At 31.4% G+C, this 20,071-nt stretch overlaps 2 protein-coding genes across 2 annotated transcripts; both read right to left on the reverse strand.

Moving 5' to 3' along the window:
* Positions 1 to 4,327: 4,327 nt before the first annotated feature.
* On the reverse strand, positions 4,328 to 6,303 carry LOC129293730 (U-box domain-containing protein 21-like). The gene has a single exon (XM_054931821.1). It carries the CDS (start codon positions 5,993 to 5,995, stop codon positions 4,682 to 4,684), a length of 1,314 nt encoding a protein of 437 aa, XP_054787796.1. The 5' UTR covers positions 5,996 to 6,303; the 3' UTR covers positions 4,328 to 4,681.
* A 5,055-nt stretch (positions 6,304 to 11,358) lies between these two features.
* LOC129292621 (uncharacterized) lies at positions 11,359 to 14,617 on the reverse strand. Its single transcript, XM_054930202.1, is given in 5 exon segments — positions 11,359 to 11,955; positions 12,048 to 12,115; positions 12,118 to 12,165; positions 13,526 to 13,671; positions 14,203 to 14,617. Coding segments are annotated over 5 exon segments (579 nt in total). The 5' UTR covers positions 14,418 to 14,617; the 3' UTR covers positions 11,359 to 11,853.
* Between the last annotated feature and the right edge of the window lie 5,454 nt (positions 14,618 to 20,071).

A 20,071-nucleotide genomic window follows, 5' to 3' on the forward strand; every position in this document is an offset into this window, starting at 1 on the left:
AAAGAAAGCATTTAAATATATATATATATATATTATTGATAAAAAATTAATTTGAATGGTCCATACATGAAATTTGAAAATACAAGAGAAGACAACGAAGAAAGAAGATGGATGAGCGTTGGCGAGTTGTAGGTGAGCAGTTTGGCCATAAACAAAATAAGAGAGAATCACTTGAGTCGGATTGGATGGCTTACCTGATCGAATCGTACGTATCGGCGGTCCGCTTCTCACCTAAAAAACATATTTGGGGTTGACTTGGATTAGATTGCTTAGAACCAGCATTTAACCTGAAACATGTTGTTGAGCATTTAACCTGAGAGTTTTAACAAACCAAGCAAGTCTCGGTTTTTCCTGTGTTATGAGAAACGGACCAAACTAAAATGGCAAGTTGAACTGAAAATCAGTCTAAATTCTAGTCCGATTACATCAAAAAATTACTTGTCTTGAGAACCAATAAAAAATAGGTTGAACCGATCTCGAACTAATAAAAAAAGACAAGATTGGCAGGCAGGCTAGTTGAAGTGATTCTGTTATTTTTTTATTTTTTTATTTTAAAATTTTTAATTCATATTTATAACTAAAACTAATGCATATTTATACTCAATAAGCATTGATAAATGGAAAAAAATAAACAAAAATATAAGAAAATCTATAGAAACTGTGCATGCATGCGTGTGCCTGTGGGAGAATTTTATTAAAGGCTCTTAAATGTGGCATAACTTTAATTGAGACCCAAGAAATTATGAAATTTTGCTACAAGCTTGAAGGATTGAAATGAAATAAATTTTTATTTAAATGATCAAAATGTCCTTCAATTATAATTAATATTACTGAAATAACAAGTCAACGTACGGTTTTTACAAATAACATTATTAGAATAACAAGTTAAATAACAGTTTTTACAAGTAATAAAGCTGAATAACAAGTCCAATTTATGATCTTTACAAATAACATTGATAAAAAAGCAAGCCAAGTTGCAATTTTTATAAGTAACACTGCTGCAATAACAAGTCAAGTTATAATTTTTTACAAGTAACAATCTTAAAATAACAAATCAAATTATGATTTTTGCAAATAATATTATGAGAATAATAAAAAGTTACATTTATTCTAATAATATTTTACTTATAAAACCCTTAATTTGACTTGTCATTATAATAATGTTACTTGTAAAAATCATAACTTGACTTATTAATTCTGTAATAATAATTATAATTGAAGGATATTTTAGTCATTTAATCAAGAAAATTGATTTCAATCCTTTAGAACTGCAGTTAAATTTCAAAATTTTTCAGACTTCAATGGAAATTATGTCACATACAAGAGCTGTTAATGAAATTCTCCTTAATGGAATATTGATGGATATTACCTTTCTCTTACTTTATATTATTTTTTTAAAAGTTTAAAAATTCATTTTTAATATTATATAAAAATAATTTGATTAAATCGGTTATCTCTGCAATGCCTAGCTATCATATGCAAGCTGCTTTGATTCCAAAAGGAATAATACATGAGATTGAGAAGATTAGTCAAAATTTTATGTGGAATCAGGATGAAGAGAGTAAAAAGCTACACCTCATTGCTTGGGAAAATATCAAAAAGAGTAAGAAAGTTGGAGGTCTAAGAATTAAGGTTCTTCGAAAACATAATATTGCTTTTATTATGAAGCTTTGTTGGGGACTAATGACAAAAACCAAATCACTCTAGGTTCGAGTGTTAAGAGCTAAATACAAGTGTGGAGATTATGGGCTTCCAATAATGTCAAAGAAGAAGAATTGTTCGCTCACTTGGAGATCTACTGCGGAAGTTTGGGATACTTTTAGTGAAGGCATCGGAAAGAAACTACTTGGAGGGGGTAATACAAAATTTTAGACCAAGTGTTGGTCCAAATTGGATAAACCTCTCCTAGCTTGTGTATCAAGCAACTTGGAGAATGTTGACTTGGATTCCCAAGTTAGGGAATTTGTTCTTCCAACAGGAAGGTGGAACATATCTTGGATGTGTAGTTTTCTTCCACAATGGGTGATAAATGAAATTTGTAAGGTTTAGCCTCTAGTTGGTGTAAATGAAGATGTCTTAGTGTGGCGTGTGGTGTCTGATAGTTGATTTTTTGTGAAAGTTGCTTATGGGTACATCAATCGTGAAAATCTTGTGACTGCTGGCAGAATTTGGAACAATATTTGGAAATGGAATATACCAGAGAAGATTAAGATTTTTATGTGGCAAGTTACCCATGAGAGACTATGCACAAATTCCCTGAGAGCAGAGAGAGGGATTTCACCTTCCTCTTCATGTCCTTTTAATTGTCAAAGTGTTGAGAGCATAATACATATACTCCGTGACTGTTAGAGAGTGAGAGATGTATGGTTATTATTACTAAATCCTAACCACCTTTCTAGCTTCTTTGGTGATGATTTGTAAGGCTGGTTGAGACAAAATGCTCGTTCAAGCTTTACAAACCGAGAATTTTCTAAATGGCAATAGACCAGAATCTTCAATTTTGTTTGCTAGTTACTATGGACGTCAAGGTGCCAGTTTATATTCCAAGGAGTGTTTACAAATGCTGCTAAGTTGATTCATCAGTGCAAATACCTCCTTATGGAAGGTATAAATAATGAACACCACCATCATGACATATTTCGGTATGAGTAAAGGTTGGAAACAGAGCAGACTCCACCTACAAGTAACGAGCTTCGGTTAGATGTTGATGGATTTGTAAGAGACCATGGAGAAGCTTCTTGCGGTGGATAATTAGAGATTGTCAGGGAAATTGGGTAATTGGCTTCCATAGAAATATTGGACTAACTTCAGTCATGGAGGCTGAATTTCTACTATCAAAGTAGGACTTGAGGTAGTGGAGCAATTTGCTGGTATACAGGTGTCGATCTTTACTGATTCTATTAATGCTTTTAATCTTCTTGAGAGAAAGTAGTCTAGATCATCCCCTACGCAAGCTGATTCTTAAAACTAGACATTATCTATTTGCTAAGTTAAATGTGACTTTATGTTACACTTCTAGGGACTTCATCAAGTGTGCAGATTTTATGGCTAAACAAGGGCATGGCCAAGCTTTTGAGATAACTTTGGTACCATTTGCTCCTAGGGATTGTGTTGTTCTAGTTAGAGAGGACCAAAAACATTTAGTGCGTAGATATCAATGTAGAGGAGTTTCCTCTCCTCATGTTTGAGTTTTCTATTGTATGTTGTAACCTTCAAGCTTAGGCTTGCCAAATGTAGCCAAATATATATATATATATATATATATATTTTCTTTCTTTTATTTTCAACATATATTACTTAAAATATATCAATTTATTTATGATCAATTAAATCATAATTCAACTATTAAACTATAAAGTAATGCCTTATTCGGTTCTTATGACATCAGTTTTTTTTTTTTTGGAGATGGGATTTCTTTATACCGGAATTAAAAAAAAAACTTTAAAAGAAGAGAGACATGATGAAAAAGGATGCAAAGTGGGGGTTTTTTTTCCTCCATTTCTCTCATCTTCCCCTCATTATTGTTAGGTCAAAATTTCAAATTATGATTCAATGTTTGATAAAATTATTATTTTAATTTTACATAAAAACATATAAATAAATTTAAATTATTAAAGTTCAATCTAAACGATTTAAAATTATAATATTTTATTTATATATTTTTGATAAAATTATAATAATAATTTTATCAAATATTAAATATCAATCGTTGAAAGGTGTTAATCCAACGGTAGTGAAAAGTAGAGAAGGAAAATGGAGAGAAAAAGAAGAGGCCCCGAAGAACGTCGGAGCAAAAACAAAGGAGAGAAATGAGAATGGCGGAGTAGGTGGGTAGAGAGCAGAGAGCAGTGAGCAGAATTGGTTAGAAGCGGTCAAAGCGGAAGGAAAGCGTCAAAATGAAACGAAGCAACAAACCTCTCTCTGTCATCAAAAGTGTGGGATCCAATTTTATTGCCTTCACGTGCCTCCCATAATGTTCATTCATTTTTCCTTCTCTTTGAATGCATTTACTATTATTTTGAAAAGTTCCTCCAATCACGACGACCACATTTAAACAACTATCATGTTTTTTCTTTTATTAGCCATAAATCAAATTGTTTGAAGTTCCCTGCTTTCTTCTCGAGTACGTAGGAATGCCTTACTTTCAAAGACATTGGGTTCGCTCTCGACCCTTCCTTCCACTCCCTCACATTTCAAGACCTCAAAGTTCAAATGCATTGTTAGAATTAGTAAAACCATTTTTATTACGTTTAAGTTGGTCCATGCTCATATTTCCCTTCCTTTGAATCCAAAATAAAATATCACTTTTTGAAGCATAAATCGCCTTTAAATTATGTTTTGGCAAAACAAATAGCTCTTACATTGTTTGAATATCTTAATCCTGATGTTCAAAACAAAAACACACATCAATGTACCATAAGCTTCAATTCTTTCAACATTTTCTTCAAACCTCTTGAAAATTCTACTTTTCAAGCAGTGCTGCATAAAATCACAAAGAACACAAACTATTGCATGTAACTATAATCTTAATTTTATTTAACTGTACAACATGAATCTCCTATATACTCTAGAACCTCTATTCATGGATTCTTTTCAAACCTATATATGACACTAGCCCTATCTTTTCCTAACTCTCTGGACGTAAATCTATCTTCATCAAAATCTAAAAAGAAATTGAATTTCAAAATGATCTCTTCAGGTTCTTGAAATCTGAGTCTATGCATTCCAAACCAGCCCTATAAGGATTGAACAATTTCAGAAGCTCTGTTGCTTTCTCCTTTGTCTCATCACCACAACCAACCTGCAACACCACCAACAGCTTCTGAAATGCACCAACTTGAAGTGCTTCAATCAGAGCTTCTTCTACTTCATCTTCATCATCGTCTTTAGATCCATATCTGCACAACTTCCACATAGCAGACACACAGTAATTTGTTGCCAAAGCTGAAATCCTCAAAATCTTCTTCACCAGTACAGGAACTGTAAGAGCATTACTGAAGGCCTTTTCTCTTCCTTTTTGACAGTCACAGAGTGAGTCAAAAACACCTAAAGCCTTCTCAGATAGGCTCTTGTCTGCGTCAATTAGGATCTCTAGAAGTGAAGAGATCAAACCCAGCTCAATAAATTCAAGCTTCACCTTCTCACTTGATGGGTAAGAAGATGAAACCAAGTAATAAACAATCCCTAGTGAAGCTTTTGTGATTGTTGGGTTAATTCTTTTGTTAATGAACTCCACCAATGGCTCAATGGTCCCTTCAATTTCTGCCATAGTCTCAAAAGTGTGTTTATCACCAGAGGAAAGGATCTGTCTCAAAGCAACAATGGCGTTCTGTTTTCCGGAAAGATCTTGGTGTCCGAAGAACCAAACCAAGCAACGCAAGGCATCTGAAGATTGCAAAATTTTCTGGGCTTCGAGTTGAAGTGGAAGCATCCAATTTAGGGCATTCAAAATCTCCTCTAGCACACTTACATTTTCCTCAATAGAATCATTCGCAAATTCACGAAATGCAGAGGCCAATACACTAGGAGTACCATTGTCCACAATACACCTCCTGTTTCTCTCGCTCTCGGAACCCCATTCCTTGATTCTATCTACGCCTTGCAGAAAACCATAACGATCCAAACGCGACGCCGAGGCCACGAGTTGAAAAAGAATCTCTTCGACTTGGATTGGAGTAACAGGTATTCTGGGAGTCGGAATTCTCTCGATCCCAAATCGTCGATTCTCAACGCACCAATCCTGAATCATAACCCTAAGCGAGTGATTAGGAACGAGATCAAAGCTGGAGAGAATCTGATTGGTGACAGGGCACGTGAAATTCCCTTGCTCGAACCAGCGTTCGATGCTTTCACGATCATAGGTAATTCCAGTTGATAACGTGACGGGGTCTTTAATCAAATCAAGAGAAACAGGACAGATGAAATGGTTTGGAATAACAAGATCCAGTTTGGGCTTTCTGGTCTTGTTGCTTCTTCTTCCCCATCCTAACACCATTTTTGAAGATTGGAAGAAGAGAAGAAATCAGAGAGGAGAATGGAAGGAAACAGTTGTGCGATTCAATAATCTGAAGTTGGTGGAATTGGTTCGTGTTGTGTGGCCGATGAATTTAAATGCGAACGTTACAGCTGGGACAACAAGTACATTTCAAAGCAGAGCAGCGAAGAAGAATTCAAGAGAAGCATTCAAATTAGATTGGAGAGAGAGAGAGAGAGTTTGTTAGGGGGGTGACAGAATTTGAATATTGACCGTTGAAGATTTGAAAGAAATTCAAATTCAAAAGCGTCAGAGGAAGAATTGGTAAGCAATACTCGTAAAGTACACTCGGTATTACTATTTTGTATTAATATTTAATGTTGCCATCTTCATAATCAATAATCATGCATGCTTGTGGCCTGGATTAGGGACACTCATCGTTTTTTTTTTTTTATCAACAAAAAAATTAGGTGAATTTGGTCCTGACATGCATCAGGTTCAAAGAATACCCACCTAATAAATATATACCCTAATATTTTAGTTAGTACACACCACATATTTTACTATTTTTCAGCTTAAAATTTTGACAACAATTATAATCATTTTCAAATATTTAAAATTTAAATTATATTAAAATATAAAAATACTAAATAAAGATAGAGATCAGGTTAAAGAAAATCTAATACAAATAAACTAGAAAGAAAAAAGGCAAAAGCTGTGTGTGTGTGAGAGAGAAAGACCATTATGTCGGCAAAAAAAAAAAAAAAACAGAGAGAAAGACCATTACATTCATAATTTGCAAATAAGAGGATTCTATAAGATTTTATATTTCATGATATTGATATAATTTCAAAATAAACCATTATTATAAAACATATATTTTCTTCATTTAAAAATATAAAGTATTTTTTAAAGAGTTGAATGTTAAAAAATATAAGGTATTTTTAATCTTTCAAGTGTCTTTTTTTAAAAATACCCCTATTGATGAATAATTTTATATTTATTATAGGGTATTTAATAAAAATAAATATTAAAAAATAGGGTTAATTTAAAAGTAGATAATTACTTTATTAGATGTGAGATTTTGTCAAAATACCTTACATTTTTTAACAGTTATATTTTTTAACAGATGAAGTATATAATATAAGTTTATTACAAATTAAACTATTTATAAATTATGGACAGCATCATTTGCATTCACATTCATCATTCATGCTATGTATAAAAACATATATAATTTAAGTTATGACAATGATCAATATACACACACATCAATCTAATTATCAATAAAAACATAATGAATTTTTTTCACCACCTAAGATAAAATGATTAAACGTAGGTCCTAAAAATAATTAATTTAATAATAATTAGGTCACAAAAATATTTGCTAAAAGATAAGCTGAAAATAAAAAATTAAACAGTCATAAATATAGAAATCTCAATTATAAATAAGACATTTAAATTGTATAGGTCATTGGTTGGGGGTTTGTGAGCTCTTGTATATGTAACAATGTAATTGGGTTTCTCAATATCGCGAGAGAAATAATTTCTGTTTATTAATAAAGCTTACTCTACATTTGCAATTTTCATTGTATAGGGCATTTTCATATTTGCAATTGAATTATCTGAATCTATATTTATAATCATATTTTAGTAAAAAATTTTAAATTTACCTATAACTAAATTAAAATTTTAGAACCTAGCTATTATTCTCCATATGAAATACGTTAATATCTGAAGCAAAGACAAGAGCTTAGATTTCCCCAAAAAAAAAGGAGAAAATATTTTGTTATTAATTAAGCGGTAATATTTTGTTATTAATTAAGCGGTATTATCAAGTTATTTTTTTGGCGGAAAGATTAGGAACAAGTTGATAGAAGTCTTTTTATGGCATCAAATTTTTAATAATAAAAAGGTATGATCTCTTGATATTTTATATTTCTCTGAGTTCATTAGTCTTCATGACAACCTTAAACAGAGACTTTCCAAAGAATTATGTTCAAGTCTCCTCGTTTTTATGCTTCTATTTTTGGGCCAACCTTTGTTTTTTGTTATTCTGACAAAGCAAGCATTGACCCTTTCCATTTGAAAAAGTTTCCCAAGAAATAACTGATAATGCCCCATGAAATTTCCAAAGCAAAAGGTGAAAAAAAAATAATAATCACGCGTTGTGTATCTTGCAATCTGGTATGGATATTTGACAATTGACACTTTCAAATCCTGCCAAGTCACACATACGCGTATGTAAGCTCATGTAGTTTCTCTCAATTTTAAATTAAATTTTTATATTTATTTTATTTTAATTAAATTTTTATCATTTGATCTATTATATTTGTTAATTCAGTTAAAATCTTTCAATTTTTTATTTTAAAAAAATTGAGGACTTTTATATTTTTAATAAAATATTACATAACTTTAGAATTAATTACTTAAATTTTGTAACTTAATATTTATTTATTTTTTTTGTTATTGAAAGTTTATGTGAGTTGGAGCTCACCAGGTCAGGACATGCTTCTAGATCCAAATAGCGTTTACAAAAATATTTATAAATTATTCACTAATAAAGTCTTCGACAATAGGATTTGCACCTATGACTTTGTGGGTTATAGGCATTATTATTACCAACTAAACTAATCTTTATTAGTTATAACTCAAAATTTATATTATTGCCTCCATTTCAAATTATAAAATATTTTTAAATAAAAGTTTATATATCAATAAACCTTATTAAATACACCTAACAATGTTATCTTTTCAAAATAAAAAAATATAAACTTTTAAAAATACCCAACAAAGGTTGTCTTAATTTTTTTTATAATATTACATTAAATCAAATTTTCTATAAAATGTAAAAATGTTTTTGTTTTGATAAATTTAATCATGCATTAATAATTTTAAAAGTTTAGAATTTAACATATCTGATATAACAAATTATATGGGTTTAGTTAAAGTAAAATAAATTAGAGGAATCTAATTTAAAATTGAGAAAAACTATAAAAACGTGTGTGTGTGTGTGTGAGTATTTGAAAAAAAAAAATTTCACAGATTCAATTTGGCCAAACTGACCCAATTTCACCTAAATCACAAGTGAATGAGAAATTGCTCTGGGAGATTCAATTTATTTTTTAAAAAAGGGATGGATAAATATTTAATTTTTAAAATATTGGATAAAAATCAAAGTTACGTTTAGACAAAAACAAACCAAAGGGAGAGCGATAATCTATTATAAAATTGAGGAGACGAAGCCAATTTTTGACTTCTTTGCGTGGGCAGCAGGATGGTGAATGTGGTGACATGAATAAATTTATTGTTGACACTGATTTATAAGCTGCTAATAAAAAATAGTAATAAATGGATAACCATATTTTGGGAGACCATTAATTAATTAATTAATTTAGCAATTTGACCCTAGCATATGCTTGCAGATTTGTCTTTATATTTGGGCTTCTAAATCTGAGTCAACGTTGGGTTGCCCCCAGTCTTCAAATCTAACTTTGTTCAAGAACTAAATTTTTTTAGTGCAATATTCATATTTTCATTATGATTTTTTTTTAAAAAAAAGTTGTAAAATGTTCACTTTTTAAAAAAATTTAAAAAAATTGTAATTTTAGCAAGGAGTTGCCCCTTGTTTTAACATAAAACTTTTTGTTTAAAGCATTATTTTTTCTTATGCAATGTTTGGTAAGCATAAAAGCGTTTTCTATAAATAAAAAATGAGAAATGTACGTATCTCATTTTCTTTCTTGATAAATTCCCCATTTCTTATGTAAGAAATATTTTTATGTATACTAAACATGTTATAAATGTTTTTTTCTTTAGTATCTTCTAAATAACTAAAGAGCCTCCTCTTATGGATAAACTTCTAAAAATAAATTTGAAATCTTAATATCATCAAGTAATTTTAACTGGTTTTCTTAATTTATGTAATTAGTAAATCCTTACTAATAAAGAGGAAGTATTGCGTATCAAAAACAGAGGAAGTATTATATATAAGACTTTTCATTGTGTAACACTAACCAGGATGGTTGGATCTCGCAGACAAAGGAGATGAAGCCACGTAAGGGCCATAGATTATCCATGATAACAAACCACCGTGGGTTCCATTGGCTTATAATTATCCAAGTCACAACTCAAAATTGGTTGAGTTGGTCAATTTTATTAAATCTAACGGTTATAAGATTTGACCCCAGGAAAAAAACAAATGAATTAAACCGCAAGTTAGATGGATTAGCTCTCCTAAACTATTGCGCTGGCAAAAAAATAAAAAATAATTTTCAATTTCGAATTAAATAGCGTAGCCCATTTTTTAACCTATAACATGTGTTGGATTGCTCTCTTCAATTTAACGCCTTTCATTAAACATACTCTGCAGTAACAACAACAACAACAACAAAATGCCTATCATGTTTTCTTTTTAGGTGTATTTTTCATTTTTTTAAAAAAAATATTTCCTATGTATCAAACATGCTTATGTAAAATAACTTCAAAAGAAAATGCCACCATATATTACACACATATACATGCATGCATATATAAATATATAGATATATGTTAGGGAAAATGACATTAACAGTGAATTTATGATAATTAAGCCCGATATTGATTCAAAAAATTGCAAGTTCAAGAATTTTAATTACAAATAAAATATTTAAATTTTAAATAGAACTCTTAATTTATAATTGAAATTCTTGTTTACAATTATTTAAATTAATATTTACAACTTTACTTATGAAGGAATCTAAAATAATAAAAAATAAAAGTACAGAGATTAAAAATACCAAAAAAAATACAAAAATTAATAGCAAAATGTAAATAAAGTATAAAGAACTAAAGTTATATTTTTTCAAAAAAAATAAAAAACAGCTATCACATTTTCTTTTTAAGCATATTTTTCATTTCTTTTTTTAAAAAATATTTTTTTCCATGTAAAGTAGCTTCAAAAGAAAATGCCACAATATATTACGTGCATATATATATATATATATATATGTATATATATGCATGCATGCATATACACTTGGGACTAACAATGAATTTATCATAATTAATTGTCCCCATAAAATTAAATATTGATTTAAAAATTTATAAATTCAAGAATTTTAATTATAAATAAAATATTTAAATTCTCAATATAACTCTTAAGCTGCAGTTGAAATTCTTGTTAATAAATGTTTAAATTAATATTTACAATTTATTTTTTAAAAATTTTAATCAGAAAGTTAACTGTGATAAATTGTCTATTTTGGAACATTATTGTCAGTCTGCCAATATATTATACCTTATACTTTCGGTAGAGATTATACGCCTTTTATTATTACTCAATAATATCTTTTTATTATTAATTTTTTATGCTATTTGGCATCTAATAATTGTCGAAATAAGAGTAACGCTCCCAACTAGATTTGTTAATTTAAAGATAAAAAAATAGTTCTCATTTACAAGACTACATTTTGCAACCCGTTCTGTTTACATCCTAATTAACCAGTCACTGAAGATACAAAGTTATCAAAATCAACCACAACATGCTGTCAGCAAAATTCAAACACCACCAACCGACTCCTTGACTACAAGTTCCTAAATACCTGTCGGCCAATGGGAGTATTCGCACTCCTCCCTGAAACAAACTAAATGACGGGGTCAGAACAAGTAGGCAACGTAACCTTTTTTTTAAATTTTAATGCATATAATTACTCAGTACTCATTAGTCTTCTTTCCAAATGAATCTACAAGTCAAATTTAAATAATGTGTACAACTTTTAGTTCTCTTCTTCACGTTCACGGCATGATCAGTGAGAATGAATTGGCACTAGGGAACTCCAACAGGGCAAAATTTTATAAGGGCAATGGTGAGAATGAGATGACCTGCTTTGGCTCTTTCTTTAGTAGAAGGAGACGCTGTACAACAGCTTTCGCCGGTGTTGTTTCTCAAAAGCGGCAACAATGTCATCAATGGACTCCTCCCATGATTCAGCTGCTTCAATCTGTGCACAGAAATATATCAGAGGAAGTCAGCTAATAGTGTAGAGAAGCTACAAGTACAATGAGAAGACATAGTAGCATGAATGAAACAGACATCCTGGCAAAGGTCTAAAGTAAGCCTGGCTCCAATGGCAGCCTCCTCATGGTTATCTTTCACCTCCAATTTATAATCAACACAGTTTTCATTAGAACATGATCTCTGTTGTGGAGATCTGCACATTTTTACAGAAACAGTCAAACTCAAATATACGCCCAAGACCATAAGAATTAGGACATTCAGACTTGACATGGTCTTCAATCCACATGTCTCTAAGGAAGTTTCCTAGTGATAGATAACAAACCCAGTTGCAATAACAAACAATGCTTCCCTAAAAGCTCAGCATTTGTGTAGAGTTAGGATTATAAAATGATTTACCACCAACAATTATTATCAAGGAAAGTACATTCCAGATCAAGTTTTTGTTAATAACTTAATAGCTCAGTAAAGCTCCAAGACCAAAACAGGAAAAATTAAAAACAACTAGACTAAAGAGTTACATTAAATATGCACACCACAGGTAACCGGGAACCTATGACAATGGAATAATACTACTCTCACAACTATTGCAGTAAGAAAACATTAAACACAGAATCCCACTTTGATGCATTGCAGTTCTGCTTTCAATGAGAATAAAGAAACGGTGAAAAAGAAAGTATATAAAGTATATATGCAATCAACTTGCAAACTCTTGGTTCCAAGCAAACATCATCACTGTTCTCTCGATTAGTTTAATATCCAAAGCCCAAAAAATATCTCTCCCAAAAATCTTTTTATGACAGAAACTTGACAGAGATGAGGAAAAAAATCTAGAGGGGCCATAATGATCGATTTGTATTATAATGAAAGGAATATGAGAATTATCATTTATCTTCCCTAATAAAAGTAAAGAGAGATGTTAAACAGAATAAGCAAAAACGAAATAAACTTCTCGTGCCATGCATTATCGAGAGGATATTTAATATAGAAGATGATTATACACAACGATGCACTTATATAACTAGTAATACGCAAAGGATGATTTCAAATTTTGTACAACAACATTATTTCCAGAATAAGAATTATTATCAATATTCTATAACCTCTGAATCTATTTGAAATTGATAAAACAAAAAAATTATAGTTTTTTTTATACAGCTGTCAATTATCCATGGAGTCATCTTTCAGGTTGTAGTGACAAATATGTTTTATGACTATGTTGTAATACTCTGTAAGAGATTGCAGAAGGTAGAATGGCCAACACAAAAAGCAAGACACTGCCTATACATGACACCTCAAATCATTCTTCCTCCTGCTCTAAAAGGTTTTGCTAATTGAGTGCTTTTCGAAATGAAAATAACAGACATCTAGAAAGTTTGTCATCTCCTGTAAAATCAAGTCCGCCTAAAACCAATTTTTAACTTCATTATGATTTAAGCCGATGCAAGATTTAATCCAGGGATAACCCTTTATTGTTTCCGGGGGAGCAACCACATATATGTTATCTTTAGAATCGAACTAGAGCAAAAGGAATGAAACTTGGCAAAATTATGAACCTTCAACAACCATGTCAAAAACTTTTTCTTCAAATGTAAAAACGATGTCAAAGGATCCATCAGCAGCATTGTCTTGCCATCGTTGAGGTGCCAATTTTACTGCTGAATTCCTTTTAAGCATTGGCAAAATCCCATTTCGCTTGTAGCTGCACTCTCATTAAGGTTCAAGCTTAATGGTACAATGAACAAGGATTGAAGTGCAGTGGATGCTAAGGCAGGAATAATGAACAATAATGTATGTGTTAATTCTGCATCTCACACTTTCCACATTTTAGACTGTTTAAGACATAACGTGTAAGAAAACCATGTATCCCATGCAAAGTTTACTAACAAATGCATAAAAGCTCTTAATCCACCAAAATTATCCCTATATAGTCTAACCAATGCAGAATAGCTAGAGCTAAAAAAGGGAGAAACTTTCTTGCTTTATAGCTGCTCAATAAATCAACCCGTATCAACACTAAACAATTTATGAATGGAATTAGAAGAAAGACAGAGAATTCATTTTCCAAGAAAAACCACAAATCACAGAAGTGAATTCAATTTCCTGAAAATTCAAACGCATCAATTACTGCGTATTATAATTAACCCACAAGTTTTGACAAACAAAGAGGAGAAAATAAATGAAAAGAGAAACAAAAACGAGTATGAAAATAGTTGGAAAAGAAGAAGGATACAGTTCTTGGTCTTTTCTGCGAAGATCGTCGAACATCTGTTTGTAGGGAGTTCCAAAATCGTAGACATTGGGTTCTCTGAGGGAGGGCCCAGGGAGCTTAACGTGGGCACCAGTTCCATAAGAACACACATCAAAGCCCTGTCGTTTGAGGATGGAATGAGCTTCCATGCTTCGGTTCTGGTTCGAAGAGCACACCATTGCATACCGAAACTTCATGGTCGCCGAAGATGAAGATTCAAAGAACTGACCAGAAATTCTCTTTTCTTCTTCCTTACGTACGAATCGGAGGTTAGAATGGTGAGGTTTCCGGCCACAGAGCACCGTCAAGCGAGCACCACCAAAGCTAGGTGAAGTGTTAGGGCATGGGACGCCTTCTCGGTGGGTCAATTACCAATTTATGGGTTTTCAGATAGTAACGGATATTGATATTATTGATGATATTGTCAAAGCACCTTTTATTATTTGTCCACGCCCTTGGTGTAAAGTAATAGGGAGAGTATTAATTACATTTCTTTAATATTATTTTTATTTAAGTTTATTAACAAGAAAGAACATAATGTAAATTTAATTTTTTTTATTATTTAAATATGGATAAAATTAAAAAAATTAGATAAAATTAATAATTTAATCACATTTACTTACTAAATGCTTAAAAATACCTTATAACAAAGACTTAAGAGGATAACCAATAAAGATTGATTCAATTTACAAATATTTAATTCATAACTCACAAGCCAAATCACTAAACTCTTACCTTAAAAAAAACAAAGAAAGAAAAGAGAAAAAAATATTTAATATTAAATAATTTATCATCTAAAATTTTTGTATCACGGTAATTGTTATCATTTAATTTAATAAAAATAATAAGTAATGAAATTACTGAAAATTTTGATTAATTTAGCTGGTTCAGATCTTGTATTTTAATTCAGTTTTAATGTGATCCATAAAAATTGATTTTAAAATATATTTATTCAAATGCCTTTATTATATGCCATTTTTCATCTTCATTTGCGAGTGAGGAGTATGAGCAGAGTGCCTACTTCTCCCGTTCCTCTCTAAAATAGAATGTTTTCTATTTTATTTTTTATTTTTTGTCTTGATATAAATCATTGTAAAAGAGTTTGTGTAGTGTTAATTACTTTATTTCAAATATACTCCACTCATTCTTCTCGATTTTCAATGAGAATATGAAAATTGTTTTTTGAAATTTGATAAAATCTAAATTTCATTTATTGAGAATAAATATAAAATACATAAATCATCTAAAGAGATATTTTGGGAATATCACCTTCTAATAAGGTTTCTAGTAATGTGCTTTACAATGTGCAAGGCAAAATTGTTATGCAAAGTGGTTTTGCAAGAAGTGAGGCTTTAAGGAAATACTTAGCTCAATGGATACTAGAGGGCGCAATAAGAAGCAGCAATTCAACTTTTTGATTGAAAAGGTACAACAGAGATTAAGTGGATGGAAGGCACAGACTCTCTCCTTAACAAGTCGCCTTACTTTGGTCCAATCTATAACAACCCAGATTCCTAATTATCACATTATGCACAGCAAGGTGCCAGCTAATGTTTGCAAAGAAATTGAAAAAGCACAACAAAATTTCATTTGGAATTCGACTCAAGAGAGAAGAGTTCATGCTCTAAGCTGGAACACTCTTTACTTACCAAAAGAGCAAGGGGGATATGGGTTATGCAATTTGGGAACCATGAATGAAGCCCTTCTATGTAAATCTGTGTGGAATATTATAGCTAAACCAGATAGCTTGTGCACTTCCATTTTAAAAGGGTAAATACATGAGGAAACAAAACCTTACAAAGGGGGCTATTGCTCAAAACTATGATTCAACTATTTGGCACAATTTAGTTGAGTTATGGCCTAAAGTAGTTGATTTCTTGGAGAAAGATATCAGAGATGGCATAGATATCTTGTTCTGGAAAGATAAGTGGTTAATTAATAGTGGGGCCTTGATTGATAGATGTGAACAGCTACCCCCTACTGAGCTTTTCAATATGACAGTGGCTGACACTCTGAATGACAAGGATGAGTGGAATCTTTCATTCCTGACTAGTTTTCTAGGGGAAAAAGACATCAAATTGCCAGTAGGCCATCACATCCCTAAGCCAATTAATGAAAGGGATAGGATTGGTTGGGGTCTTAAGGCTAATAGAGATTTCTCTGTCTGTTTCATGTATAAAGCTCTTTGCTTAGAACCAAGTGGCATATCTAATCTAGTTTGGAATCTTATTTCGCAGTGGAGTGGTCTTAGAAGAGTTCCAAATCTTCATGTGGTTGGCCATGTATAAAAGAATTATGGCTGGCTAAAGAAGAAATATGATATTTCACTCACCCAATTGCTGCAACTTATGTCACAATGAGATCGAAGATGTGTTACATGTGCTTAGAGATTATATTATAGCTAAAGATGTTTGGATTAGATTTCCTACTGTCATAAATGCGGACTATTTTTTTTATCTAAATAAGGCTGATTGGTTTCAATGGAATCTCAAGAAGAAAGATCAATATTGTGGCATCCCTTGGAGCATCATTTTTGGGATCACAGTTTGGTTGTTGTGAAAATTGAGAAACGTCCGTACTTTAATGGCAATAGTACTAATGTTGAGAGACTCAAGAACAAGATCTATAGCTTTGCGAGTCTGATGTTTACTAGCATGCAAATGATTTGAGGAAATCCTCTAACCAAAGACAGAATCAAGGCGGATGGGAACCTCCCCCGCAAGGTTAGATTAAACTTAATGTCGACGGCTCAATATAAGGAAATCTTGGGCCTACATCGTGTGGTGGGATTTTTTGTAATTCTAATGGTAAATGGGTGAGTGGATTTGTGTGCAACCTTGGTATTTGTATAGCTAAAGAAGCTGAGTTTTGGGGTTTGTTTTATGGGGTACGAGTGGCATGTGTTCTTAACCTCTGCAAGCTGATGATTGAAAGTGACTCATCTGCCATGGTTCAAAAGTTCCAAACTGCTTTAGGCTTCCTCACAGCTAAACAATGGTAGATTCAGCGCACCCTCAATTTAATTAATGAGGATTGACAAATTGTGGTAAGACATATCTACAGAGACAATAACGTGTGCTGACTGGATTGCAAAATTCGGTCTAAGTCAAAACTTTGGTTGTAGTATTATCGAGGCTCCTCTTAAAGACCTCAACCAGTTATTACTTTGAGATGTAAAGGGTCTAAATGATCCTTGTTTAGTTTCTTATAATAAATAAGAGATGAGCTTTTGCCCCGTTGTCGATCAAAAAAAAATCAAAACATTTAGATGAACAAAAGAGACAACTTCATCTATACATGATGAAAAGAAAGAAAACGCTAACACCAAAACAATAAATATTAAATAATCCTCATTCTAATAGATCATGTGAATTCCGTTCTTATAGCTATCTCTCCCTTTACCTCTTCAAAGATCAGGTGAATTTCATTCTTCTATTCGCTAAATATCCTTCGGTTTCTTTCAATACAAACATGATTCACAATATAGTAACATATATACCACCAAAGTACATATCTTTCAATTTTGCTATACCCTGGAAGCATAAATACAGAATCTGGTGCACCTGTTGGACTCATTAGGTACACTACAGCCACCATTAATCAAATCTACTAGCAACAATTGAAAAATACTCCCTCCATTTAAAAATATAAGGTATTTTTTAAAAAGTTGGATGTTCAAAAATATAAAAAAATTTTAGTCTTTCGAGGTGCAATCATTGTCTTTGTTTAAAAGTGTTCCTATTAATAATGATTTTATATTTATTATAGGGTGTTTAATAAGGATAAATATAAAAAGATAAGATTAATTTAAAAGTAGGTAACTATTTTTTATTAAGGTAAGATTTAATTAAAAATATTTTATATTTTTAAACAGGGAGAGTAAGTGTTTTCCTTTTTTCTAGAAATTGCATTTGTTGCCTGCCACCTGTAATTGATTTTTGCAAGCGGATGGGATAAATGCACTAAATCATGGGTGGGTAACTGAAATTCTTGCGATGTGCCCTTTGTAACGAGTCTGCTTTCTAATGCTAGTCATGCAATGGAAAGGTATTTTGGAACATTAAACTTCCCCATACAATTATCTGCCCATTGAATTACTCTTGAGTCCATTTTCCTCCTTGAAAGTCATTTGCCATTTGATGCCTTAATTTCACTTTTTTTCCCAATGCCCTGACTTGTGATGTGCTTTATTTGATAAGTCCAACAATTCGTATTTTTTTTTTTTGAAGTAGACTTCATCTATCCACTTTACTCACATTGTATTTGTCTTAGTTAGTAGCCATTGTCCAGCATATTTGATTTTTTTTTTCCATAGCATATTTCCTCCCAACTCACCAGAGCCAATCTAAGATCAATAACTTTTTCTATCCTGAAAAAAGTTCTTTACAAACCCTTTCCACTTCTTTGGCTATGGACTGTGGCAAAATAGAAATTAAAGACCAAATCCAATAGATATAGAAAATGAAGATAAGAGAGTTAATCAATTGAGATCTGCTTGCATATGACAAATGCTTTGTCAACTAACTACTTGCTCTAGCCGTTATCTTTTCAACATGACTATGACAGTTTCCTTTAGACCAATTCCCTCTAGACAAGGTGCCTTTAACCTAATTACATATGAGAAATCTCTAAAAGCTTGCATTAAAATCTCATTGTAATGTTTGCTGGTTGATTTGGAATTTGATCATCCCATTGTACCATGTTATGCCTATCTTTGATTGATTCGGTTGGATTATTGAGATGTTTTGAATCAAAGACCAAGGGTCATGCATATTGACCATCATGAACTATTTTTGCTTAATTTTAGATCATGCATGTGTTTCTATCCCAACAAACCAATGGTTTTCAGGCGCGGTTTGGGGGGGACACTATGATGGATTATAAAGCATTAGTCAATGTAATTTAAGGGGGAGGGACAAATAAATACCTCTCAAATAGAAAATGATAATTTGATCCTCTAAAAGGTAATAATGATAGTGAGATTTTAAGAAATTTCTTTGATATTAAATTTTTATATAAAATAACTTTAATACCTTTGGCAACTAATTTTACACTATTCAAAAATTTGCTATAAATATTTGTAATTTTGGTTCTATCAATGAGTAAAAAGAATCACAACTTTACATTAACAAAGTCTAATTAATGTTATATCCCTTGTAAGTTTGATATAAGTATTTACAAGTTTAATTTTATTAATGACTAAAATAATTTAAAAAAATTACAACTTTATAAATTATATAGAGGCACTAAAGTAATTTCATACAAATATTTAATGTCAAATAAATTCCTTGGACTTCACTATCATTATCACGTTTCATGAGATTAAATTGTTATTTTCTTATTTTAGATGAATTTATTTTTTTATTTTTACATAATTTAAAGATCACTAAACCAATAAAGTTGTTTGAATTTGTAAGGATTTAGACCAGAACTTACACAAATGTAAAATCAAATCTAATTGCTGATGTAAGAATATTGATGATGAACAATCTCTAATGTAAGTGCTATTTGGCATCTCCGATTCCTAACAAGCACATAAGACTTTAATAAGTTGCCTAGCAAGTGATGACTTTGTTACGAGTGCAATTTGAATCGTCACATTATATAAAAGGCTCAACGCTTCAGCATGAGAAACGCTGACTCCCTTGCAACTAAAAAGCTATAACAAATTTTTCACGTGATTGTATAAATTTATTGAACATTTGAACTTGGCTTAAAATATTGGTTTTCATGCTCCGTTTATTTTACGTTTTTTTTTAAAAAAAAATTTCTTCGGTGTTTATTATGTTATTTGGGTTCATCTTTCAGTCCTTTTATGTTTTTTAAAAAAGGGCAAGGCTATTTTTCCCTA

This window comes from Prosopis cineraria, unplaced genomic scaffold (genome assembly GCF_029017545.1).
Source record: "Prosopis cineraria cultivar Desert tree isolate PC_DT_omini unplaced genomic scaffold, ASM2901754v1 PC14, whole genome shotgun sequence".
NCBI lineage: Eukaryota > Viridiplantae > Streptophyta > Magnoliopsida > Fabales > Fabaceae > Prosopis > Prosopis cineraria.